Raw genomic sequence first — 27,533 nt, 5'->3', positions numbered from 1 at the left:
CATCAGTAACAAAGAGATGTTATTTCCTGTCTCCAGGATTTGTAGGACCAGAGCTTCAAAACAAAAAATAAAGAAAAGCCTGTTTCCCCTTGTAAAATTCAGTATCGTTTCTTTTTCTCATACCTAGCTAAAAAGAAAAAAAAATCTAAAGCTTTTTTTATTGTGGTAAAATATACGTAAAATGAATCACTTTAACCATTTTTTTTTTTAAATATATTTTATTGATTTTTTACAGAGAGGAAGGGAGAGAGATAGAGAGTTAGAAACATCGATGAGAGAGAAACATCAATCAGCCGCCTCCTGCACATACCCCACAGGGGAAGTGCCCGCAACCCAGGTACATGCCCCTGACCGGAATCGAACCTGGGACCCTTCAGTCCGCAGGCCGACGCTCTATCCGCTGAGCCAAACCGGCTTTGGCCACTTTAACCATTTTAAAATGTAAAATTGAGTGGCATTAAGTCCATTTACACTGTTGTGCTACCATCACCACTCTCCACCTCCAGTAACTACCCTCCTACTCTGCCTCAATAAATTTGTCTCCGTACCTCATATAAGTGGGGATCATACAATATCTGTCCTTTTGTGTCTGGCTTATTTCACTTAGTTTTCAAGATCCCTTCATGTTGTAACATGTGTCAGAACGTCCTTGGTTTTTAAGGGTGAATAATATCCCATGTGTGCTTATATCATACTGTGTTTATTCATCCATTGATGGACACTTGGCTTGTTTCTACCCTCTGACTGTTGGGAGTAGTGCTGCGGTTAACATTGGTGTACAGCCAAGTCACATCTTAAACAGCAATGGAACCCCACCACTTTTTCCACTTTCCTCTCCTCCATACCCCTGTCCTAATCCAGATCTCAGCCCCTCAGGGCAGGGACTGAAGCTACATCAGCCCCACAGGTGTAAAGAGGGTTTTCTAAAACAACCTTTATCTTTACCCTTTCTTCCTTGGCTGGACTTTGTCCCGCCAGGTTTATTTATAAACCACACAAGCTCATTAACGTGACCAAGCATTTCAGTAATCCACCTTTGTTACTGCAGGAAGGCACTTGTCAGGGGTAAGGCAGTGAGACATGGCTGAGAAGAAAAGCCAGAGAGACTCTATTGGAATGGATGCGAAGGGATGCCGAACAAACAATGGGTTTGTCCAAAATGAAGACATCCTGGAAAAGGACCCGGATCCAGGCAGCCCAACGGACAGGCCACAGCTCTGCTCCTTGCCTATCCTTGACCCCCGGGAGCTCGACTTCAAGGACATCCAGCCCTACGCCGGGATGCCCAAGGAGGTGCTGTTCCACTTCTCAGGCCAGGCCCGGTACCGGGTGCCCCGCGAGGTCCTCTTCTGGCTCACCGTGGCTGCCGTGCTGGTGCTCACGGCGGGCACCATAGCCATGATCGCCGTCTCTCCCAAGTGCCTCGACTGGTGGCAGGCAGGACCCATGTACCAGATCTACCCCAGATCTTTCAAGGACAGCGACCAGGATGGGAACGGAGATCTTAAAGGTGCGGGGGGGGGGGGGGGGGGATGTTGGGGTGTTGGGTGGGGCCAGGATGGGGGGCGGGGGCGGGGGCGGGGCGGGGGATTGTGGCATTCTCTGTCCTTGAAACCGAATTATGTCCGGGTTGTATGGTAAGCACATTCCAGTAGGACTGGTCACACCCTGTTTATGATGTTTTTGAAAGCCATTCAGCAAAAAACAGAGATTCTTCCCGTAGGATGGAAGACTACTTGGAGGCCTTCGAGCACCCCCGCCCCAGAAAAGTTGTTTCATTTCCTTCTCACTAAGTACATATGCTTGGTTGGTCATCAGCTCTGACTTCTTACATGCAGCAGGGGCCCTCCTGAAAGGGTCCTGCTTCTATGAACTTTACAGCCGATCATCTCACGGTGGCAGCTTGGAATTTCTTTGCTATCACATGTAGTGGCTAGGTGAGCAGTCTGGCCCAGAGTTTCTTATTAGCGAATAAAATGTAGGTAATATTTCAGCAAAATATTGTGATGTCATTAAAAAGTGTAGGCTGAGACTTTAAAGCATAAATGCTGAGAAATGAAGGAAAGGAAAAAAGGCATAGCAGTGTGCTGGTCATTACTTGAATTAAAGGTTATTTAAAACAATGTCTATATTAAAAATAAAGTAGAAGTAACAATTATATTTTAAAGTTACACTGATAATCTCCTAGTGAGTTAAGTGTAGAAGGTCCTTATTCATTGTTTAAATCAGGGTAAAAATGTAAAATTATGCCAGACAACAGGTATAAACTGGAACTGTTCTGGGGAAATCTGTTGATATGGTCACCCTAGTTAATGGCGGCAGTGAGAAATAAATAAACTGGCCCTGGCCTCGTAGCTCAATTGGTTAGAGCATCGTCCCAATACACTAAGGTTGTGGGTGTGATTCCTGGTCAGGGCACATACAAGCAGCAATCAATGAATGCATAAACAGGTGGAACAAAAGATTGATGTTTCTCTCCCTTCCTGTCTCTCTCTCTTTCTCTCTCTCTTAAATCAATTAAAAAAAAAGAAAGAAAGAAACTAATATGGTTGTTTTTTATAGTGATATTTGGTTTAAAGATTGGAAAACAGAATGGTTAATTGAATGTGGGGAGTAGGAATGAGCTTAATCTAACCTTAAAATAATACAAATAAACTAAAAATCTCCAACTTTTCTTTTGCACTCATATCATTTTCTCTCTCTTTTATTTATTTATTTTTTATTTTTTTAATTTTTTAATTTTTTAAATTTTATGTGCCTCAGGCATGAAACAGCTCTGGCCACCGACACAGGCATCAAGCTAGGATGAACTAAGGACTGTACATCTTCTTTGCCCCTGACTGATATAAGAGCAACACCACCAATCAGGTGTCTCCTTGCCCATTGCCAGGGGGTTCATTTTCTCTCTTTTTAAAAATCTTCCTATATCTTCACTAATTGAAGTACTGTTAGTCCTTCAAGATGCAGTTCAGACCCATTTCCTGCATTCATGTTTATTTCTCCCTCTAATCCTTCCTCATCAGCATGCTGCCCTCCCTCCCAGAGCTGCTACTGTGCTTTGGACTTTGTTTATGGCACCTTCCCACACTGCCTTGTCATGGGCTGGGCGATCCCTTCCACTCCCTCCACGCCACCAGACCCCCAATGGCCCTAGCACCTGCTGCCTTTTATGTAGTATGTGCTTAGCAAAAGTGACAGTTTTTGGCAAAATAGACCTAAATTCATAAACCCAAAGATACATGCCCCACTTCCTGGTTCTCCCTCTGTAACTGTCTTCTAGACAGGGTCCTTTCCCCCACCACGCCCATGCAGAAGTAAAGCATTCCTGTGAAGCCTTTTATAAGCTGAATGGGCAGAGGCGAATAAGCAATCACCATGAATTTATATGGGAAAATTGTTGAGCATCCCCAGACCCAAACATAACCTATCAAATCATACCAAGTAACACATAAAATCTAAAATAACAGTAACATAGAGTAAAAGCAGGGAAAAGTATGATATATAGGGCACATCTTGCTAACAGATGCACAAAATAGGGATAAAATGCAGATGCTCAGACACAGTTCAAGGCTATGGGGCTTGATGCTGAGATGCTGAGCATAGTTCCCTGGAAGGAGCTTCGTAGGGCCATTCTTGGCTACTCTGGGTACCACCGCCTCTGTAACAGCTGCTGCAAAAACAAATGCTAAACACGCTTTTTTTCGCTTTTCACCTTTTTTCTTGAAAGTGAAAATCCTCTTCGATTTCGTTCAGTTAGCAAAAACAGGTATTAATGTACGTTTTTTTTGTTGTTGTTGTTTTTTTGTTTTTAAAGCACAGTAGAGCCATGGGACTTTCAAAAAGTGGGGGATACCTGTATACCCCATTCATCTCTTACATTAGTTGTTTCCAATAACTTTTTCTTGAAGAGCTGGCTGCTTCCTGTAATCAATAGGTATTGGTCCTTGAGGCTGAGGGACTTTTGTTATTATTTGAAGAAACCATTGTAGGTTTCAGTTTAGTTTTGGTGATTGCCTTCTGTCGCCTAGGCTAGAGTGAGAATCTGGGATCCCTTTTTTACTTCTGCTTTGTGTCTGTCCAGCCTATGGTTTTTTTGTTTGTTTTGTTTTTAATATATTTTTATTGATTTCAGAGAGGAAAGGAGAGGGAGAGAGAGAGAAACATCAATGATGAGAGAGAAAGATTGATTGGCTGCCTCCTGCACACCCCCCCCCCCCCACTGGGGATTGAGCCCGCAACCTGGGCATATGCCCTGACTGGGAATTGAACCGGTGACCTCTTGGTTCCTAGGTCGACGCTCTACCACTGAGCTACACCCGGCTGGGCCAGCCCATGGTTTTTATCATCTTGTTCCTTTGTGCCCATTCTTAAGATATATCATGCTGTTGCCCTGACTTAAATCAAAATCCTTTTGCTGCCTGTTGACACAGGGTGAGGTCTCAGAGCCACCCATATAGGGGAACTGAGGCACAACAAGGACAAAAATGGGCAGCCTGTGACAGGGGAAGAGCCCCATGCCAGAGGCAGGTGACTGTTTGGGGCACAGTGATCTCTGGCCTGCTGTGCAACACTGACAGGCTCTGACTGTGGAGGCTTCTAGGGGTCCCACTAAAAGTTACTGGAGATTGAATACTAGACAACTCCTGCGTCTACATTTAAAACTCTGAATTAGAAGCAAGCAAACAAACACACACAAAAACCCACCACACTATCTGCTAATTACCCTACAAGGTTCCAAGTACAAAGCGTTTCGTTCCCGCACCTCTTCTCAGCCAAGCCTAGAATTCCCGTCTGTGTACATACATTCTCGTCTTCAGCACTGTCCAGAGGAAATAGAATTACATATGTAATTTTACATTTGCTAGGAGCCACATCAAAATAATTTTTAAAAATCAGGTGAATTAATTCTAATAATGTACTTTGGTTAATATTTCAACATATAATCACAATAAAAATATTGAGATTTTTGACATTCTTTCTTTTCATAGTAGGTTTTCAAAATCCAGTGTGTTTTCTATTTACAGCACAACTCAATTCAGACTTAGTCACATTCAAACGCTCAATAGCCACAGGTGGCAAGAGGCTCTCAGACTGGACAGCGCAACTTAGACTAAGGGACCCTAAGGGGCCATGTGTTATTCTTCTCTGTTCCTTGGCTCTTAGCCCAGCATGGGGCCTAGATCAGGTGCTCAAAAACCATGTGTAAAATGAATGAACAGTACTGTATCTTGGTTTTAAATGTGTAAAATGAACAAGCCACAGACAGATTTTATGTTATTGTAGCTATGTTAAAGGTAAAGGTTATTGCTAGAAGACTAATTTGCTGTTGTTTGTAGAACTAAACCTTGCTATTTGAATTTTCACTCAAATTCAAATTCTGTCTCAATATACATATTTTGATTTTAAGCATATTTCTTTATTTTTAATCCTTCAACCAAAAAAACCAAACTTCATTTACTTATTTTTCATGGACTTGATTTTTTTATTTTTTAGGTATTCAAGATAAACTGGACTATATCACAACTTTAAATATAAAAACTATTTGGATTACCTCATTTTATAAATCATCCCTTAAAGATTTCCGACACGGTATTGTAGATTTCCGAGAAATCGATCCCATTTTTGGAACAATGAAAGATTTTGAGAATCTGGTTGCAGCCATACATGATAGAGGTAAACCAAATGGACATTGGGTCAGAGGGGTGGGGTTTGAAAAAAGCATTTCTCTAAATGCTTACGTAAAGCGTTTTTTCCTTACCTGTCATGTATTATTCTAATATAATCGTTACCTAACATTTGAAACATTTTCATTCATTAGGTTTAAAATTAATCATCGATTTCATACCAAACCACACCAGTGATAAACATGCTTGGTTTCAATGGAGTCGTACCCGGACAGGGAAATATGCTGATTATTATATCTGGCACAACTGTTCCCATGAAAATGGCATAACCACACCACCCAACAACTGGGTAAGTACCAGCTTGCCTGATAATAAAATAAAAATGATCAGATCTTCAGGGATTAAACTGCATATTTATAAAGCCCTTTTAAAGAAAAAAAAAATTAATGGGTATAGTGTATGAGAAGGGGAAAGTTTCCCAAAGAAATAAAAATAAGGTGCCCAAGCCTCCCAATGTCATTTGGATTTCTGATTTCATTGTAGAGCTACTCTCTATTAGCCTTTCCTTCCCTCCTTCCCTCACTTCTCACTTTGTCCCACTTAGATACCAGGCCCCATTCATTAGTTTCATAAGTGTCTTGCTACGCTCCAGAACCCCTCGCCTTTCTGACATTTTGCCTTCCCATCCAACAAACTCTAGCCATAAATGAACCCAACTGTCCACTTTTCTTTCTCAGAACCTTTGCCTTTGGAAGTAGCACACACTCATTGTCCCCACCTGAAGTGAGCCATCCAGTTTCTTTGGGAAGTCCAACAGATCAATACCCTCCCTCCTCTGCAAACATCCTAATTGCATTCTCCCTATCTTATCACTCTCAGCAGTAAACTCTACTGTTCAAACAGAGAACAGTAGCCAGCAAACCTGCCCGCCCTCACTCCCACCCTCTTAATAATCACTTCTTTTGCAACAGAGGTTACCAGATTTACAAATAAAAATCCAGGAAGCCCGCCCTGGCCTTTTCCCCCTCATTGTTCTCCGTATTCATTCATGTAGTTTTGGTATGTATGGTTCATACAATTTCACTGTGTAAATATTCTATGATTTACTTACCTTCTCTCTCTCTCTCTCTCTCTCTCTCTCTCTCTCTCTCTCTCTCTATATATATATATATATATATATATATATATATATATATATATTTTAATTAATTTCAGAGAGGGAGGGAGGGATAGAAACATCAATGATGAGAGAGAATCATTGATTGGCTGCCTCCTGCATGTCCCACACTGAGGATTGAACTCAAAACCCGGACATGTACCCAGACCAGGAATCGAACTGTGATCGCCTGGTTCATAGGTCGATGCTCAACCACTGAGCCACGCCAACTGGGCTGCTTACCTACTCTTTAGCTAATGGAAAGTTGGACTGTTTTGGTTGTTTTTACTATTAATGATGCCACTGTAGACATTCTCGTTAATCTATTTCTCCTGGGGCACATGTGAATGAGCTTCCTGAAGGCAAATGCCTCGGAGTGCAGTTACTGGGGGCAGGATACCACATGCTTAACTCTGCACAGATAATGCCAGATTGATTATCGATGTGGTTGTACCAATTTATATCCCTTCCAACAGCATAAAAAATACATATTTTCATTAATTGCTCGTACTGCCAGACTTTGTAATTTTTACCAAGTGAACATAAATTGGTAACACATCGAAGTCTTAATTTTACAGTTATCTAATTGCTAATGATGATTTATCTAATTACTAATAATGTTGAATATCTTTTCACGTATTTATTCATTTGAGCTTCCGTTTCGTGAAACACCTGTTTATGGCTTCCCTATCCCCCAACCCCCATTTTTTTTGTTGAATTGCTGGTCCCTCTGAAATGGATTTGTATAGTTCTTGTATTCCGGATACCGATTTTTTTTTCTTGGTTGTATATACTGTAAATGTCTTATCCTGGTTTGTGTCTAGTGGGCCATGAGGTGAGCTGGCAAGGGTATGTTTCCTCAAAAGGCAGCAGCCAGTTGTTACTATAGAAGTGTGGACCCACTGTTACTAGGTCTTCCAACTAATACAAAAAAAAAAAAAACCAACGCATGCAGTATTTGGCACTGTACTGATCCCCTCTTTCTGGAAACGCTCACACCTCGGCTCCATGCCATGGCTCCCCTAGTTGACTCTCCTACATGTCCCACCACCCCTTCTCAGTCTACTCCAAGGGTGCTTACATGTGAGAAGTCCTCAGGGCTCTGCCTTGGGACATTTGTTCATTTCATGCTAAAGAGAACATCTGGACAACATTGGAAAACAGAAGGATTTTGCAACACATTGCGACCACGTTTGGGGACATTAGGCGAGTGGTGGCATTTTAGGAATTAATTTGCCTAATCCTCTCCCCAGATTCTAAGGAAAACTCTAGGGATTTGTACACTCAGCCTGGGATGAGGGTCAGGAATGGTAATTATCATGTTTTTTTTATGGGCACTACTATCATATGAATGATACCAAGTAACTGATTTGCTATTTTCTGTTTGCTAGCTAAGTGTATATGGAAATTCCAGTTGGCACTTTGACGATGTACGAAACCAATGTTATTTTCACCAGTTTACAAAAGAGCAACCTGATTTAAATTTCCGCAATCCTGATGTTCAAGAAGAAATAAAAGTGAGTACAGACACCTACTCAGACTTCTCTAGGAGGTGGTGCTTAAGTGGTTATTTGATACACTTTATGTTGAACAATAACTGTGCGGGGAAAGTTGTGTCATTAAATTCTGGGATTAAGGAGTCAGTCAGATGCAAACATAGACTCTCAGATATGTTAGTGGCGCCTTCCTTCTTTTAACCCAAAATAATTGATATGGGAGGGAGGAAGAAACACCTGGTACCCACCTGAGCTCTGAGTTGCCCCTGTGCCTAAAGGGGTGGTAGACAAGCAGGCAATTACAATGAAGGTGCTGAGTCACCATGCAGTGGGAAGTAGGAGTGCACAGGGAAGGCACCTGGCCTGGGTGTCCAGTCATGGAATAGGAGAGATCAGGGAAGGTTTTCCAGATGAAGCAATGATAACTAATGGGTGAGTACAAATGAGCAGGTTTCGAGGCATGGGTGGGAGTGTTCCAAGCAGAGAGAAAGCATGGAGAATGGCACATTAGAAGTGTCAGGAGTTTTCCAATATGGCTGGGACATGGCGTTTGGAGCAGGAGCTTGATTCAACAAGACCAGAGAAGGACTAGGTCGGAGCGGCATTGAAGGTTGTGGTAAGGCTTTGGGTGTAAAAGGTCTTAGACAGAAAAATAATATTTGATTTGCATTTTGAAAAATCAATCTGAGTTTGGAGAAGAGGTTGGAGTAGAGCAGGTTTGGAGGCAGAGAGAGGCCAGGAAAGAGGGTGGTACAGTAATCAGGGAAGAAATGCTGGGCTTTGGACCCATGAGGTGGCGTGGGTTTGCAGAGGAATCATCAGAACTTGGAGAGGAGTCCGGTGTGACTCCCAGATTTGGGATTTGCATGCTGACTGGGTGATGGTGCCATTTCCTGAGATGGGAGACACAGGAAGTGGAGGGGGCTGTCTTAGTTATGTAGAGTTGGCGCTCTCTCTGAGAGACATCCAACTGTTAGGTCAAGGAGCTCAGGGAAATGTCTGGTCTAGAGATAGAACTTTGGGATTTGTTGACGGATGGATAATGCCTGCAGAGGTCAGACAGCTAATATCAGGGAGAGAGCTAGGCTGGCTGTGATGAGCAGGGGGTCAATTGCTACTTAGCTTGAGCTGGTTGTTGTTATGTGGGAATGAGGGCCAGGTGTTGGTGGACCTTCCAATAATAAAAAAATAAATAAATGTCAGAGTAAACGTCAATCTCTTATTTGATAAACGAGAGAACGGAGGCCTGGAGAGTGAAGTGGGTGAATCGGTAAGTGTGCCATAGGTTCCCGTTCTGGTGCCACCACTTACTGTATGACCTTGGCCAAGGTATCCCATCTCCCTGTGCCTCAGCTCCCTCGTTGGTAAAATAGGAATGATAATAGTACATACCTCACAGGGTTGTTTGGGGACTAAAGGGGTTAACCTTTGTTAGCGCACATTGGACAATGTATTCTTTATTATATAAGTACTTGTTAAATAATCAATAAATGGATAGATACATGGGTAAATACTGTTGTGAAGTGAAATGAAGAGAAGGTGTTAGATGGAACCCCGAGGAGCTCTAAAGGCCTGTTGAGTAGACAGATAAGGACTGACAAGCCAGGAGCAGGGGCGTCCTGCAGCGAAGGGATGTATTTGTAGAAAACGAGGTTAGTCAGCAGTGCCAAACATGGCAGAGAGTTCAGGAAATTTAAAGACCAAAATGTCAATTGACGCTAGCAGGAATACCTCATTTACCTCACAGACACCCTGCAGGTGGGTTTTATTTTATTTAAGGTTTAATGAGGTCATGCTGATGCCCTAACTCTTGCAGTTGGGCGGTGAGGGAGATGGGACGGTAGCTTGATGTTAGCTCATATTCCAGATCTCGGGATCCTTCCTCTATTCCTGGCTCCTAGAGGACTTAGCAAAGAATTTTACCAAGACTTCTGAGCAGCACTGTGGTTAGTTTTTCCTCCCCCCGTTGCCTATAATCAGAGAATATAGTTTTCTCTCTGTATATCCTAGACTTTCTCATTCCTTCTTACGATGGATGACCTGGGGTTTATGTCATTATCAAAAGGAATTCTTAGAGATCATCACATGTAAGAGCAGAGCTTCTCTTGCCCAAACCTGGCTTTTTAGGTAAACCCAGTAATGTTGGTCATCTTAAAAGGAAAGGTTTGGCTCAAGGTTTTGTGAATTTAGATATCAATAATGCTGCAATAATTCCTTTTTTACTCAGAGCAGTGAGTTGCTTAAGGAGAAAAGAATGAACAAGTGCCTGGTAGGAAACCAGGACTGTGTGATGTCATGGGAGTTAGACAAGAATCGGGGACACAGTGTACTATCCCCAGAGTCCTGTGGCACCTACATGGGTCATCCGGTCCTGGCAGAACCAGGCTCTGTTCCCATTTCCATACCCAGCACCCAGGGAGAGCTTACTTGGAGTAAAAGAGGGTTAGTGATTAAAACCTGGTGCTCCCTTCTCACCTGGTCAAGAGCATAAATAGCATGAAGCCAATCTTTTTCAAGAGCAAATTTTGGATTATCTGAGTGAAAACCTCAGCATTCAGAAAGACTTAAAAAATCAACATTCAGGTTTTGCAGTTTTGCTTCATCAAACAATGATATTATCTCTTACTGGACTAAAGTGAAAACCCCTGCCAAGGCCATAAACCTTTCTTGGTGCACACGTTTCTCATGCTTTAATGTTGGGCCAATAGTTAATGAGGCTGAGAAACCCTAAGTGGATAAGGACCCACTAGCCGCTTTATTCCAGGAAATCAGTGCTCAAAAGCTTCACGTTTACAGCATTTTGGTGTTTAATGGTTTCCACATTTTTGTCAGGGGCTGCTTGCTTGGCTGAATTATAGCTATTTGTGCTTCACCCCGACCCTGATCCTGTCATTGTTCCCTCTTGTGAGGAACAGCGCCACCTGGAGGTGGGTCCCGGTTGTGTGGAGTCTGAAGTTTCTACAAATTTGGGATCTTCTTTAAAATAAAAAGACTGTACAATTAGGTGCAGAGAAATGCGTGTTTATTTAGAAGGAGAAAAGACCGTGGGAAGAAGGGGCTTGTACAAGTGAGGGGTCTTTAAGCTCGGGCCCTAAAGCGACCTAGATCCTGTTCTACAAATGAGGTGCCTCAATAGCTGTTGGCTTCTCTAGCTCCGTCTCTAACCATTTGCCCTCACTTCTTGTCATCCTGCAGTGCTGATTCCTGGGCAAATCTTACTATTTCACCCTCTTGTATTACCTTGTTCCTCTCCTTGAAAGCTTTATCCTGGCTTTGATTTAAATATTTTTTTGCATTACAAGTTGATTGTCTAGTTGGGGATTCTAAAAATAGAATCCTGTTGGTTGTATTTTGCTCATGGTTGTAGTTCCAGAGCTTGGCTAAGTGCCTGGCCCAGAGTTGTAACTCAAATACTTATTACTTTTTAAATCCTCACTCAAGGATATTTTTTCCATTGATTTTTAGAGAGTGGAAGGGAGGGGGCAGGGGAGGGAAGAGAGGGTGATAAAAACATTGATGTGAGAGAGACACATCAATACGAGCCCTGACCAGGATTGAGTCTGCAACTGAGGTACGTGCCCTTGGCCAGAATCGAACCCTGGGACAGCTTTAGTCCTTGGGCCAACGCTCTATCCACTGAGCCAAACCGGCCAGGGCTCAAATACTTATTGAATGAATAAATTTGGTAAGAAGTAAAGATACTAGGAGGAACAAATTTGTGGGTTTTGTGTTCAAAGAAAAATTCCACTGGGTAGTACCAGCTTTTTGGGTCAATTGTGTCCACACTAAGGATTGTCAGCAGCCGAGCCTGCATAGCTTTGAAAAATTTTTCAAGTTTTCAAAAATGTCACCTTAAGGGAATTGACCTCAGCAGTATGAACCCTTCCATTTAGCCAATAGACACCTTGGAGCCCCTTGAATTTCAGCACCCGAGAGATTCCATAGTCACTTGTAGGTACAAGAAACACTTCAGCAGCGGTCGCCAACCGGTGGTCCTCGGACTTGTGGCCCATGAGGTCCGAAAGGTTGGTGACCGCTGCTTCAAAACAGTGATTGTTGGGCTGGTCCTCATTAGGGTTCTAAGGCTCAGCAGGTGAAAGTTGGCTACTTAACTATAATACTTTGAATCACAAGTGGTTCTGCTTAAATATGAAACCTTCCATTCAGCAAGGGATGAGCCAGGGTCCCTTCGCAGAAGGGTAGCTGTGGCCAGTGCTGGAGTAGGCCAGGCTGTGGGGGGATGCCTCAGGGTGGGAGGGGGAGCTGAGAACTAGGCCCTCTGCTTTCCAAGGGCCTCATCCTCCAAACTGCTCCAGTACAGGCCACGTCAAGTCAGTCTCTGCCCTCCACGACTGGGTCATGCTGTCCACTAACAGTCCACAATCATCTTCTACTGAGACACTACTATACTAAATAGATAAAAATATACTATGAGTAGCTGTGCATGTTTTGGGTGAGGAGATGGCTGCTTTATTAACAGACAAAATCTTTATTAAACATTGTGATAATGTCTTTAATGTAACCAAGTATTTTGTTTCTTTGTTTTAGGAAATTATACAGTTCTGGCTCTCAAAGGGTGTCGATGGCTTCAGTTTCGAGGCTGTTAAGTTTCTTCTAGAAGCAAAACATCTGAGAGATGAGATCCAAGTGAATAAGACACAAGTCCCGGTAAAGTATTGCCTTAGCTGTTTTTTCCCCTTTTCTGAAAATGTCATGAGTGTTTTTACTTTTTTAGAGTGAGACCCCAGTTACCAGAGATGCGTTCTGTTCTGTAGGAAGTGCTTTAAATCATTTTCTTTAGCGAACCCAGAGGAGTTTCAAATGCATATGACCTGATGTTCCTTCCCCTGGTTCGCTCAGGAGCCAGGGACCCTGTGAGGAGTCCTTCTGTGACAAGGGTCCTCAGGGCGTGAACAATGTGGACTCTACCAAGGGCCACCACTACTCACTGTAGTTTTGTCATCTCACTCAAGTTCCCCAGGTGCTTTTGTGCTCATTAAAGAGCACACAGGTGGAAGGATAGAGCACTAACACTTGCTGAGAGTCTATTGCAGGGGTGGGGGATGTCCGGCCTGAGGGCCGTTTAAGGCCCACAAAATCATTTGGCCTGGCCTTGCCAAGGCATTAGGGGTGAGGTAATTAAATGTTTGACCAAATAGAGCAGGTTAATTTTTTTTAAAAAATATATTTTATTGATTTTTTTACAGAGAGGAAGGGAGAGATATAGAGAGTCAGAAACATCGATGAGAGAGAAACATCGATCAGCTGCCTCCTGCACATCCCCCACCGGGGATGTGCCCACAACCGAGGTACATGCCCTTGACCGGAATCGAACCTGGGACCTTTCAGTCTGCAGGCCGATGCTTTATCCACTGAGCCAAACCGGTTTCGGCAGAGCAGGTTAATTTTTAACTTAATAATTTTATATGGACCGTGAGCGATGTTATAAATATCCAAATGGCCCTTGGCTGGAAAAAAAAAAAGAGTCCCACCCCTGGTCTATTGTATGCTGTGTGCTGTTTACTTAGGAATATCTTATGAGAGTGGTTTCATGATCCCCATGTAGCAAATCTTAGAGAAATGCACTTATCGGGGATGAGAGGTGGTAAATGGAGTTACAACCAAGCCTATCTCACTACAGAATCTGGGCTCTTTATGGTGCCACACCTGTGGTTCTCAACCTCCAGGGCCCCCCTCCCCCGTCACTGATGAGAGATACTAATCACATGCCACTCTCTTCCTCTGGTTGACCACCACTCTACAGTCACTCCGTTTTCAAGGCCAAGTAGACAGTAGTCCTGGAATGCATTTCAGAATAATGGATTTGTATATTTACACAATGGAATGTCAAAATATATGAATTACAGTGACACATAGCGATACAGGTGAATCTTAGCAATAGAAAACATATCTAAAATTATCATACATAGATAGCATGATGTCCTTTTTATAAAATTAAGCAAGTGAAATTCATATGGATATCAAGTTTATTATCAAGCTTTTGTCCTAAATGTATGTGTACCATAACTTCATTAAAACAAACCAATTAACTAAAGAGAAGTTGGCTGTGCATGGGCTAATTATGATAGCACATCATGAACTGAAGGTTATGATTGTCTCTTTTTTTTTTGCATGTGACTTTCAATAAGAAAGGGGGAAAAGGTGATAAGGTAGCTGGTGGTTCCAAAGAGAAGCACTTATCCTTGAAGAAGAAATCTCAAAATAATCTTGCTAATTAATGATGAGATGTCATAGGAAAGGCATACCTTGCCAGTCTTGACAAATGATCAAAACAATGGGATTTGTGTGCTATCCAAGAAAAATTTAAAGATTATGTAATTTCAGGAAGAGACCTGAGATTACAAAAAATTCACCTGGAAGTTCACCTATTTTCAAAAAAAGGGTCCACTGAATGGATGGCAACTCAGGTTTAGATTATCCTGGCTGTCCACGTCCATCCCAGGACCTACGGCCTCGGCTTGTGTTAGATATAAACTTCTCTTTGGATTCTAGACTATTTAACCTTGGGAAGGCATGGAATATGTACCAGGAAAAATTTCTGAAAACCTGGAGACTATAACAGTTAAAAAAAAAAGGCTAGAAGTGGTAAAAATCCTAACAAGTTTAAATGCATGCTATTAACACTTTGTGAGCAGATAATGTATAGGTATAAAAATGAACTCTATAATCATTCAGATAATTTGCTTTCTTTGTCTTTAAAAAGTCTGGAGCATTTAGGACAATTAAATGTTCCAGAGGAGGATTTTGTTAAATAATTTGTTACCAATGTTTAGATGTTAAGTAGAATTTATTAGATTTATAGTTAATAATTTAAGTATCAAGTGAAATACTAATAGTCATAAATATTCTTTACCCACAAAACCCTTTGAGCATTGGAAGTGCTAGAGACAGTCTGCATTCACATTATTGGACATGGGAAATGATGGTAACTGTGCTGTCCTATTTTCAAAGGACACAGTCACACACTACGCAGAGCTGTACCATGACTTCACCACCACGCAGGTGGGAATGCACGACATTGTCCGGAGCTTCCGGCAGACAATGGACCAACACAGCAGGGAGCCTGGGAGATACAGGTAACAATAGGAAGTGCTTCATTACTTCCTGGTGCAGCAGTTTATCCTTTACATCCAGGCATTCTCAGGAGGTTCAAGTTATAGTTGAACAAACTTGTGTAATTACAATCTATATATATAAAAGCCTAAGTGATTGTCTGACTGTTCGACTGTCTGACCAGTAGCTATGATGTGCACTGACCACCAGGGGGGCAGATGCCCAAATGCAGGAGCTGCTGAGCTGCAGTGACTTGGCAGCTGCGGTTCTCGGGCGACGCACTAGGAACCAGAGAGGAGGGAGTCCGATTCCGGGGTGTGTCATCCGGGTGATGACACATCCGGGGTGTGTCATCTTGCAATCTGGGACCCCTCGGGGGATGTTGGAGAGCCAGTTTAGGCCCGATTTCTGCAGGCCAGGCCGAGGGAACCCACTGGTGTATGAATTTGTGCACCAGGCCTCTAGTGTATTATAACTCAGTTAGGCTGGGGCCTGTTATATTCTCTTGTTGCTTAACTTTGCTGATTTTCAGTTTCCTCTTTTGTAAAATGCTAACCATAGTACTTATTTCACAAGAATTTTGTGAAAATTAAAAGATAATGTTATCTAAATTATTATTACCCATTATTATTATTTGACCTGTTGGTATCCCTGTACAGTATGAATCCAATGTTTCAACTAAACATTAGTAGATCACAATGGTTAGGAACATGCTTTGGAATCAGATAGCCCTGAGAGGGACTCCTGCATAAAGGCTGTGTGACCTTGGACTGGTCAGTTACACATAAGTCTCAGTTTTCTCATCAATTAAAAGGTAATAGCCCTTGCTGGTGTGGCTGCATTGGTTGCAGTGTTGTCCAATACACCAAAAGGTGTTAGGTTTAATTCCCCAGTCAGGGCACATACCCAGGTTGTGGGTTTGATCTCTGGTCAAGTACATAGGGAAGACAACCAATTGATGTTTCTCTTGCACATTGATGTTTCTCTTACTCCCTCTCCCTTCCTCTGTCTCTAAAATCAATGGAAACATATCCTTGGATGAGGATATATAAAGTGATAGCCACATCCTTATAAAGCTGTTGTGAGATTACATGAGATAATGTATATGAAGCATTTAAAACACTGCTTAGCACATAATAAACAAAATAAACTTAACCCTTATTATGTTTGTGTAATCACTAAATAGAATCAATAGGAAAGGGGTTAAAGAAATTTCTCCTTAAAGTGGGTACTCTGATTACTATCCCCAATTTTTTTTTTTTACTATTTTTTAAAAAAATATATTTTATTGATTTTTTACAGAGAGGAAGGGAGAGAGATAGAGAGTTAGAAACATCGATGAGAGAGAAACATCGATCAGCTGCCTCCTGCACATCTCCCACTGGGGATATGCCCGCAACCAAGGTACATGCCCTTGACCGGAATCGAACCCAGGACCCTTCAGTCCGCAGGCTGACGCTCCATCCACTGAGCCAAACCAGTTTCGGCTACTATCCCCATTTTACAGATGAGGAAACTGTGACTCTGAGCATGCAGGTAATGGTCACACATGTAGTAAAGGCATGGGAACTGAAACACTTGGGTTCCAGATATACTTGATCATTAACGTAATGCCTCAAACAGCTAAAGCCAGCATTGGTGTGGGTCATTTCAGGCAAATAACTGAGTGTGCCCCGGTACGAAAGTGAGACTTTACAAGGATTCAAATATAAGGCATTTTTTTAGGGGGACCCCCCCCACCACCTTATATTCAGATATATACTGAAGATTCTAAGGGGAGTAATGAGAATTGCCAGTCTTCCTGGAAGTGACTGAGTTTTTATTAGACTAGAAAGAACAATATTGAGATCTAAATGTTTTAACTCGTAGACATGGCCTTAGTATTAGGCTAGTCTTTGGGTTTATTACAATGAGAAACTGTCCAGGTGACCCAGCATTTATTTCTTGGTCATCTGGCTTTTTCTAGTGAGTCCCAGCCCAATATGGTTAATAGTGAGCATTCATCGCCCACATCTTGTTAATCAAATGTAAGCACGTTCCCAGGCCTGAAGACATTGTGTGCTGCCAACTCTCACAGGTTCATGGGCACCGAAGCCTACGGGGACAGCATTGACAGGACCATGATGTACTACGGGCTGCCTTTTATCCAAGAAGCAGATTTTCCCTTCAACGATTACCTCACAAGGCTGGACAGTCCTTCTGGTAACAGTGTGTTTGAGGTGGTCACATCCTGGATGAAACATCTACCAGAAGGAAAATGGCCTAACTGGATGGTAAGTTCTCATGCCCAGCTCTGCATATCTGGTGCTGGTGAGCTTATGGAATAAGTTATCTCTAAAATGAAGGATGTTTGTCCCCTAGTGACCTTCACCGTTCCCTTATTTGGTGATTGTTTGAGCTAGTCTTGCCCCGGCTTCTGACCGGGTTCTTTTCTTTTCTTTTTTTTTTTTTTTATTGCTTAAAGTATTACAAAGGGTATTACATATGTGTCCATTTTATCCCCCCGCCCTAAACAGTCCCCCAGCCTCCCCTATCCCCCAGTGTCTTATGTCCATTGGTTATGCTTATATGCATGCATACAAGTCCTTTAGTTGATCTCTTACCCCCCTACCTCCTGCCCCCCAACCCTCCCCGGCCTTCCCGCTGAAGTTTGACAATCTGTTTGAAGCAGCTCTGCCTCTGTATCTATTATTGTTCAAAAGTTTATAATTGACCGGGTTCTTTTCATTTGTCTTCATTCTTTTCCTTCTGGTTCTCAGGCTATACTCTCAATTGATCTGTCTTCAGGCTTGCTGATTCCTCGGCCAGGCCAAATCTGTCAAGCCACTATACTGAATTTTTCATTTTTTTTACTTTTCAACTAACATTTCTATTTGGTTCTTTTTCATTATTTCTCTTTATTGATAGTATCTATTTGATGAGGTATTATTCATCATACTTTAAAAAATTCTTTAGATTTAGTTTAGCTCCTTGAAACATATGTATCATAGTTGATTTAAGTCTTTGTCCAGTAAGTGCAATGTTTGGGTTTTCTCAGCCACATTTTCTATTGAATGCTTCCTCCCTCCCCCATCCCCCCCCTAATGTATGAGTCATACTTTCCTGTTTCTTTGCACTCTTGTATTCTTTTTTATTGTTGTTTTGAAAATTGGGCATTTTAAAAAATGTAATGTGAAAATTCTGGAAATTACATACTTCTCTTCCTAGTGTTTGATGCTGTTTACTTAGTGACTTTCTTGGACTAATCCTCCCAAATCTGTCTTCTTTGTTGTGTGGCCATTTCTCTGCTTGTTGGTCACCTGATGATTGGAGATTCTTTAAATGCCTTGAAACAGTAAGTCGCAGGTCTTCCTTGGACATCTGCACAGTCCTGTACATCGTGTAGCCTTCCAGGTTCCAGGAATATGCCAGAGCCCCTATGGACATCTCACTCACCAGCCTTTTAAGTTTCTCGGCCAGTTTCTGGTCAGCCCCAGCTGGTACCACCACCCCTGGCAGGTGTAATGCTAAACAACAGCTACTGGTTGTTTTTGGCAAATGCCCTGGGTAAGGGGCTATTTGCAGAATCGGCTCTGAATATGATCAGGTAAAGGAAAAAAGTCCCAGCTGCTAGAGAGGTCAGTGACCATTCTTCTAGAGGTGAAGCTTCTGGCAAATGCTAAACCTATTCCACCACCACTACTGTAGTTACAAGTCTGTTGGTTTTCAAGGCGATCATAGATCTGAGGAGAGGGGCATGAAATTGGGGCAAGTTCAAATGACACAAAGCTTACTGATCCAAGATCTAGCCGTTTTTCTTGGATTTTTGCAAGCCTTTAGTTAATTACCTGAGTTCTGAGAAAGTGGATTTGCCAGTTCTCCTTTTATGTGATTTTTGGAGGTCCTTACTGCACCATTCCAGAAGTGCCCCCATATCACAGATTGCATAATGTAGTTTGAGCACTTGTTTTTTCATAGACTGAGTCTCAGGTATCATAGGTGTCTGGGACCTCTCAGCCTGTGGGAGGTCCTGTTCTCTGTCCACTGCTGTGAACTATTTGTAGAAAAGTTCTAAAAAAGAAAGTGCTCTAGGCTTGAAAATCAGTGTTTCTTGCCAGATACTCTTTTTTTTTTTTTTTTTAATATATTTTATTGATTTTTTTACAGAGAGGAAGGGAGAGAGATAGATAGTTAGAAACATCGATGAGAGAGAAACATCGATCAGCTGCCTCCTGCACATCCCCCACTGGGGATGTGCCCGCAACCCAGGTACATGCCCTTGACCGGAATCGAACCCGGGACCTTTCGGTCCGCAGGCCGACGCTCTATCCACTGAGCCAAACCGGTTTCGGCCTTGCCAGATACTCTTAATGAAAAGAATAAACGGAGGCAAAATTTGACCTAATTTTCTGTCCTTAAAAGTAGAAATATACTTTACAGTGGCCTATAAAAGATCATTGTAAAGATAATTTTAGTACATCTGAAGGAAAAAAGCAACTTCCCTTTTCTTGAATTGTAGCAACTAAATTCCTATTCTCAGACGCAAGTTCAGAGGCTGGTTCTGCCTCATTCCCTGACATGAATTTATGATGCAGCTTCTCAGGGCCCATTTCACCGTGAGTTATGGTATATGGAAGAGTTGTTAGGTGATTTAAAGGAACTCTTGAATAAGGACTAGATGTTACATATGTAATTGGAGCATTTCACATAGAAATATGAGATGTAAAAATAGAAAACTTTACAAAAAATTTTCACATGGCTATGTAAATTTCTTTTAATTTAAAACTAGTTTTGAATACTTCAAGTCACAGACATCAGAAGTTCTTGTCCCACCCTTGTCCCTTCCACCTGTTCTTTCCCTGTCCTGCTTTCTATGGGAAGCATTTTCTTTTCATGTCAATATTCTTATCCAAATGTGCAAAAATACTAATGTGCACCCTCCTGAATCTTAGCAGATTTGCAATATCACTGTGAAGTAAATTATTTTGTTGATCATAATGGCCAAGACAGTGAACTGGACAGTTAAGCAGCAAGTAGCAGGGTTAGGATTGAAATCCAGGTTTGCTGATACCAAGGATCCATGGTAACAACCTTGTCTTTCGCCTGGTAAACTTTTTGTGAAATGGTAAATCTGGAAAACTGTGTATAGAGTTGTGTTCTTAGAAATATATGCCTTTTAGATCGGTGGACCGGACAATGCCCGGCTGACTTCTCGTCTGGGGAAAGAATATGTTAACATCATGAACATGCTCGTGTTCACACTTCCTGGAACTCCCATCACTTACTATGGGGAAGAAATAGGAATGGGAAACATTTTAGCCACAAATCTCAACGAAAGCTATAATGTCGTAAGTTAATATAATTTAACCAGCTCCATACCATATACTCATTTTTTGCCAAATCAGATAATTTACTATTTCTATTTCACAGCTGAAAACTCTTTTTCCTTTATTACTCTGAGACAGTGAGAATTCTTAGCTTTCCAGGCTGGGGAGCTTGTTAAAAAAGACACATAATTGGCCTATGTACCAGGAGGTCATGGTTTGATTCTTAGTCAGGGCACATGCGGCTCAATCCCCAGGAGGCGAGTGCAGGAGGCAGCTGATCAATGATTCTCTCTCATCATTGTTTCTCTCTCCCCCTCTCCCTTCCTCCGAAATATATATATATATTTTATATATAATATATAATTTATATATATATATAATTTATATATGTATTTATATAATTTATATATATATATTTTTATATATAATATATAATTTATATATATATGAATATATATATATACATATATATATATGACACAACTGAACAACTGAATTTCTTGTGTAGAGCCCAGGAATCTGTATGTATTGATTGATTTGAGAGAGACATTGATTTGTCCTTGTATGTGCCCTGACCAGGGATTAAACCAGCAATGTTGGTGTACCAGATGACCCTCTAATCAACTGAGCTCCCTGGCCAGGGCCCAGCTAATCCTTAGGCACACTAAAATTTGAGAACCAGTTTTGAGTTTGGAATATTATTCATTACCCTCTACATGTCTAGGAAAGTTTAATTATAGTGCTTGTCTATACTGCTAGATCTCACTTGACCATAGCACAAGATTCTTCCTGACATTTTAAAAAAATTGTTTTTGATTTCAGAGAGAGGGAGAGAAAAAAATATCAATGATGAGACAATCATTGATTGGCTGCCTCCTGCACACTCCCTACTGGGGATGGACCCCACAACCCTGACCTGACTGGGAATTGAACTCTGACTTCCTGGTTCATAGGTCGATGCTTAACCACTGAGCAACACCAACTGGGCTCTTCCTGTTAGTTTAACAAAAGTAGCGCACAGCCTCAGACTTGGGTGGTTTTTATTATTTATTTTTTTAAAATATGGTTTTATTGATTTTAGAAAGAAGGGAAGGAGAAGGGATAGAAACATCGATTAGTTGCTGTCTGCATATCCCCTACTAGGGATCAAGCCGAGCAACCAGGGCATGTGCCCTGACCAGGAACTGAACTGGTGACCTCTTGATGCATGGGTTGACGGTCAACCATTGAACTACACTGGCTGGGCAGGTGGTTTTTATTTTGCTTTTGTCTGAGGCTATGGCTCTCCTTGTGTTCTGGGTAAATAATCTTGAACCTGTAATTTGTATGATTAGCTTTCAATTGTATCAGATCCAATTTCCCTAGTGGAAACTTTCTACTTCCGCTCCTAAGTGCAATAACCAGGCTGGATAGAGAGGGTAGAATTTAGACTCACTTGCACATGGCTGCATACGTGAATTCACCATATCAGCTCTGTATCACAGAATGAGTTGGTAATAATACATTTTGAAATTCTCCATTACTCAATTTTTGGAAAAAGCAGCAGAGTGTAAACATGTATGAAAGTACTGTTAGTATAGTCTATTCAAACTCAAGATGCCATGAACTGTTTCCCAATTTAAAGTGTGAGACTGAATGTTAATGAATTCAAGTGTAGGAAATTAAGCAATTATTAAGTAAATAATGGTCAAATTATATTTCATTTAATTAACCTGATCACTATTTTCTCTTTATGGTCTTTTGACATAGGATACCCTTCTCTCAAAGTCACCAATGCAGTGGGACAATAGCTCAAATGCTGGTTTTTCTGAAGGCAATCACACCTGGTTACCTACCAGTACAGATTACTACACTGTAAATGTTGCTGTAAGTATCAATGAAAATTTTATGCTGATTCCAGAAACAGGAAATGGGTTTCTATACTAATAACATATACTAAAACCTTAACTGCTATTTTTTTTTAAAACTTTTAAAAATTGATTTTGAGAGAGGAAGGAAGAGGAAAACATCGATGTGAGAAATTGAAACATGGATTGGCTACTTCTGTACACCCCCTACATGGGATCAAGCCCACAACCTGGGCATGTACCCTGACCAGTAACTGAACCCACAACCTGTTGGTGCACAAGCGGATGCTCAACCAACTGGCTACACCAATCAGGGGCTGATACATTTCAAATCAATCACATAGACTTCTCTTACAGCTTTCAAGTCATGTTTGTGTGAAAATACAAACTGGTACAAAGTGTACCATTTGAACTCTTACACAGAATATACAACTCTTCATTGGAAAGACCAAGAGCTTTGAGATATTAAGGAAATTTTATGAAGGTCTATCAGCAAGCCTAGCTACCCTTCCCTCTTTCCTCCCCTCAAAAGGAAGGAAAAGAAGGAAGAAGTTGTAATGTGGGCTGGAGAGAAGCCCGTGTACCTGCAGAAACTGAAGACATGAACCACCACTGACAGACAGGAGCTGTTCTAGCACACCATTTGGTTTTTGCCAACAATGGTGATCAAATTTGCCAAGTTCAGCAAACAAATTTCCTAAATACTGTATTAAATAAAATAAAAAACCCAGTTCCTGTGTCATGCTGGCAATATTTCAAGTGCTGAGTAGCTAGTGGCTACCATACTGGACAGCACAGATATAGAAAAGATATAAAACATTGTATTTTTAAATGGCTATTACAATCTTAATGGTAACTATAGCTATAACTGTATAATTTCAAAGAATGTTAGAAGGGAAAAAATGTCATAAAGATAACCAATTGATCCAATAAAAAGCCAAAAAGGAAGAAAATTAAAAAAGTCTATAAGTTAAAGAGAAAATTAGGCTACAGGATTATGTCTCAGCATATGGTAACCACAAATATTCTATATAATAAAACCCTAATATGCAAATCGACCAAATGGCGGAATGACCATCTGAACGACTTCCCAGATGAAGCCAGGGCTGCAAGGGCCGGCTGGGGCTGGCCGAGGTTGTGAAGGCCGGTTGGGGCTGCAAGGGCTGAGCCCCTTGCACAAATTTCGTGCATCGGGCCTCTAGTAAAAGATAAAAACTCTTATATTTGAGCAATCTAAAGACAAAATCTGACGTAAGACATGGCTAAACCAAAGGACACACAACTAAATACACTGGCCCTAGCCGGTTTGGCTTTTTGAATAAAGTGTCGACCTGTGGACTGAAGTATCACGGCTTTGATTCCGGTCAAGGTCACGTACCTCGGTTGCAAGCTTGATCCCCAGACTTGGTCAGGGGTGTGTGGGAGGGAACCAATCGATGTTTCTCTCTGTCTCTCCCCCTCTGTTCCACTCTCTCTAAAAATTAATAGAGAAATATCCTCACGTGAGGTTTAACAACAAAAAAAGAAAATACAGACATCAAGGACAAATGCTAACAAAAAGAAAGCTTGCCTCCCAGCTATAGCTATCAAAAGAAAAAATGCATAATACCTTTTGACCAAATAATTTCATTTATAGATATCTGTATCTAGGAATATTTGTACACAACAAAGAGTCAAGGATCCCTACTGAACCATTGTTTTTAATAGCAGAAGACTTTGGAAATGATTTAAATGTATCAGTAGACAATCAGCTGGATCATTTATGGTTAATTCTGCACAATAGACTAATATGCAACTTTAAAAAAGAATGAGGGAGATTCTATGTTGTGTTGATATGAGACCACCTCTAACATGTACTGAGTAATAAAAAAAAGTACAGAATGGTAACATGCCACTATTTGTGTAAGAAGGAAAAAGTATGTCTATAATATGTTTGCATAGGCATAGAACAGCTTATTTCATGATACATAAAATGAAAGAATATGTAAATAGCAACAGTGTCTATCTCTGAGAGAGGGACTGGGAAGCTTGGGGATGGTGTTGAAGAAAACCTTTTTATTTTATATATTCATATACTCTTATAATTGAGTTTTATACTGTATACATGCATTTCCTATTTAAAAAAGTAAAATTACCAAAAGCAGGTGTGAAATATTTAATAGCAGACAAAATAGAATTCAATATGAAAAGCATTGAGATAAAGGCAAATTTTAAAAAACGGATAAAAGAACATTCCACTACAAATCATGAATCTATGCATCTACAATAATGTCAAAATATATAAAACAAATAAGTACTGTGAGAAATGCAGAGAAACTGACAAATCCACAATTACAGAGAGACATTTCAACATACTTCTAGTAAGTGGTCAATCAAGTAGACAAAAAGAATAGTTAACACTTATTGGGCACTTCTTATGCGAGTGGCACTGAACTATGCTTTCTCATGCATTATCTAAGGCTATAGAAAATGTTAATAGTAATTTGACAGGTCATATACATATAGCATATACATGTACCATAAATACTGTTGTACCTGGTAAACAGAATAAATGTATTTTAAACATCCATTAGATATTCATTAAAGACTATACATTAGGCACCTGCCCAAACAACAATCACCAAAACCACCTCTGTCAACATGGCTGGCAGGGGTATAATGAAATGAACATTATCACTGATTTGGCAACAGCTCTGATAAAGATTTGGCAGTATGTATCAATGTATCAAGTGTCCATACTCTTTGACATAGTAATTCTCTTATATTTATATCCTAAATGACCCAAATCTGGGGGTGTGGGGGGGACATCATGAATATAGAAAAAATATTAGAAACTTGAATGCTGAAATGAAAGGGAATGGTTAAATATGGTATAACCATTCAATAGAATAGTTTTTTGCCTTTAAAATGACATTAATGGAATTATATAACAGAAGATGCTTGAAATGTTAAAGGAAAAATAAATACATTAAATTATGTATGTTTTATGGTTAAAAAAATACTGATTTTTATTTTAGGCAGCATTTTCTTTGCATCCTTCTTTGCAACTTTCTGTTCATTAGCTATGCATGAAATACATCTCTGCAGAAATTATGGCAAATCTACCCATAATTCTATGAAATGGAACAGAGAATGCACCAGCAGTTCTGAGTCCATGGCCATCATGGCTGCTTTTCTGCCAGTTACAATAGAGAATGAAGGGAATTTTATTTAGGCAAGTTAAGTATCCATTAACTTTGACATGGGCATTGTTTTGGGATTCCTAAAGTGGAATCCAATCTGATCTCTACTTCAACTCTGGCCAAGATGGTGTATATACTGCAACAAGGTGAAACCCTGCATTTGCAATTTCTATCAGTAGTTAAATAAACTACTCATATCCACTTATTATTACTTACAATATGGTAATTATTTTAAGGGGCAAACTGAAGCAAGATTTTTGGGAAAATTTCTTATTTGATACTAAAGATATTTTAAAAAAATCAGAATCAAACATTTATCTTAATACTTTTTTTAAAATAGGTCCAAAAGGCTCAGCCCAGATCAGCATTAACGTTATATCAAGAATTAAGTTTGCTGCATGCCAATGAGCTGCTCCTCAGCAGGGGCTGGTTTTGCTATTTGAGGACAGACAGCCACTTTGTCGTGTACACAAGAGAAATGAATGGCATAGACAGAGTCTTCCTCGTGGTTCTGAACTTTGGAGAATCATCACTGCTAAATCTAAAGGAAATTATTTCAAATATTCCCACAAAAGTGAAAATAAGGTTAAGTACCAATTCCACCAAGAAAGGAAGTGAAGTTGATACACAAGCCATTGCACTGGGCAAGGGAGAAGGACTCATCTTTGAATACAACACAAAGACTTTCCTGCATCAGCAAGCAGATGGAAGAGACAGATGTTTTGTTTCCAGTCGGGCGTGCTACTCCAGTGTGTTAAACATCCTGCACAGCCTGTGTTAGACATCTCTGCAGAAAAGGTGAAGACACTGGCTTTGCGTTCTACTTTCAGCGTTTGCGGTAACTTCATGTACAGCAAACTGCTGGGTAAACTTTACAGACAGTCATTAATTCTTAGATATTTCTGCGGCTTGAATGTAACTGCTTTAGGAAAGGTTCTCAAATGTTTTTTAAAGAATAATGTTTAAAATAAAATGATCACATGCAGGAACTTTTAACTTCTTGACATAGCATCAAGAGAGATCATCAGAAGACCTCAGGACTCCAGATTATTACAAAGATCTAATGCATTTTAATGTGAAGAATGTTCTCATTCCACAAAATACAGGCACAAAAACTAGAGCATGACTTACCACTAAAGTGTCTAAAAATGTTCACTAGCAAAGAGGCAGGACCTTGATTTGTAAATTGTTCTAAGAAAATTTTAGTAAAACAGACCAACACAAAGCTGTTTTGATGGGGAGAGGGCAGCGTTCTGCCGCCTCCAACCCTTCCTCACCCCCCCTCCACATCCTGAGGAGTGAGATTAGAAATCTATTTTCCTAGGTAAGGGGCATATACACCAAGGAGAGAACAGGGTAAGTGAGATATACACTAAACAAAATTAGGATAGAGAAGCAAATTTTAATAAACTATTCATTTACTTAAAAAAACTCACTTTTGCTAACCTAATTGCAAATAAAACTAGGAAATGTTTCCATGTGTTTCCAATTTCCACAGAATTTCAGAATTTTACATATTTCTTAAGAGTCTCGAAAACACCGGTGCTGTCAAGTCCGAGTTCCTCATACAGGAATTTAATCTGGGCTGTAATCTAAAAGAGACACATTAAAAGATTAGATGGAAGGCCGTGGTAGTAGAACTCCTGTGTTCAACTCTGTCTGTCCATCTTCACGGAACCCCGAAGCCAGCAATTTATGGCAGGGATCCTTTTACCTGGGACAGAGGCAGAAGGCTGCCAGCGGTTACGGTCCAGTCACAAGCACTAGCGAGAGCCTGCTCCCCCCATGGGCTCAGTGTCCTTCCTCACCCTCCTGGTCTGTCACAGACCTGAATGTGCCCAGGCCGCC

At 40.8% G+C, this 27,533-nt stretch overlaps 2 protein-coding genes and 1 pseudogene across 4 annotated transcripts in view; 1 reads left to right on the top strand and 2 right to left on the bottom strand.

Moving 5' to 3' along the window:
• Nucleotides 1-27,533, bottom strand: part of LOC308525747 (ferritin light chain-like) — a 1,112,779-nt pseudogene that overhangs the window by 974,654 nt on the left and 110,592 nt on the right. The window lies entirely within an intron of this gene.
• On the top strand, nucleotides 187-27,159 carry SLC3A1 (solute carrier family 3 member 1). Its single transcript, XM_081100559.1, has 10 exons — nucleotides 187-1,510; nucleotides 5,494-5,673; nucleotides 5,819-5,973; nucleotides 8,172-8,297; nucleotides 12,825-12,944; nucleotides 15,249-15,373; nucleotides 17,428-17,623; nucleotides 20,510-20,677; nucleotides 22,406-22,522; nucleotides 26,026-27,159. The coding sequence occupies exons 1-10, from the start codon at nucleotides 1,081-1,083 to the stop codon at nucleotides 26,464-26,466; spliced, it is 2,058 nt and encodes a 685-aa protein (XP_080956685.1). The 5' UTR covers nucleotides 187-1,080; the 3' UTR covers nucleotides 26,467-27,159.
• The window catches only part of PREPL (prolyl endopeptidase like), a 34,879-nt gene continuing 31,989 nt past the window's right edge, over nucleotides 24,644-27,533 (bottom strand). For both annotated transcript variants that reach the window (XM_081100558.1, XM_081100557.1), the window contains one exon: nucleotides 24,644-27,277. In XM_081100558.1, coding sequence (XP_080956684.1) covers nucleotides 27,188-27,277 — 90 coding nt within the window. In that variant the 3' untranslated portion in view covers nucleotides 24,644-27,187. The remainder of the gene's footprint in view (nucleotides 27,278-27,533) is intronic.

This window comes from Myotis nattereri (assembly GCF_964212035.1).
Source record: "Myotis nattereri genome assembly, chromosome: 10".
NCBI lineage: Eukaryota > Metazoa > Chordata > Mammalia > Chiroptera > Vespertilionidae > Myotis > Myotis nattereri.
The sequence above is the reverse complement of the archived record's forward strand: the minus strand, read 5'-3'. Positions and strand labels throughout refer to the sequence as shown.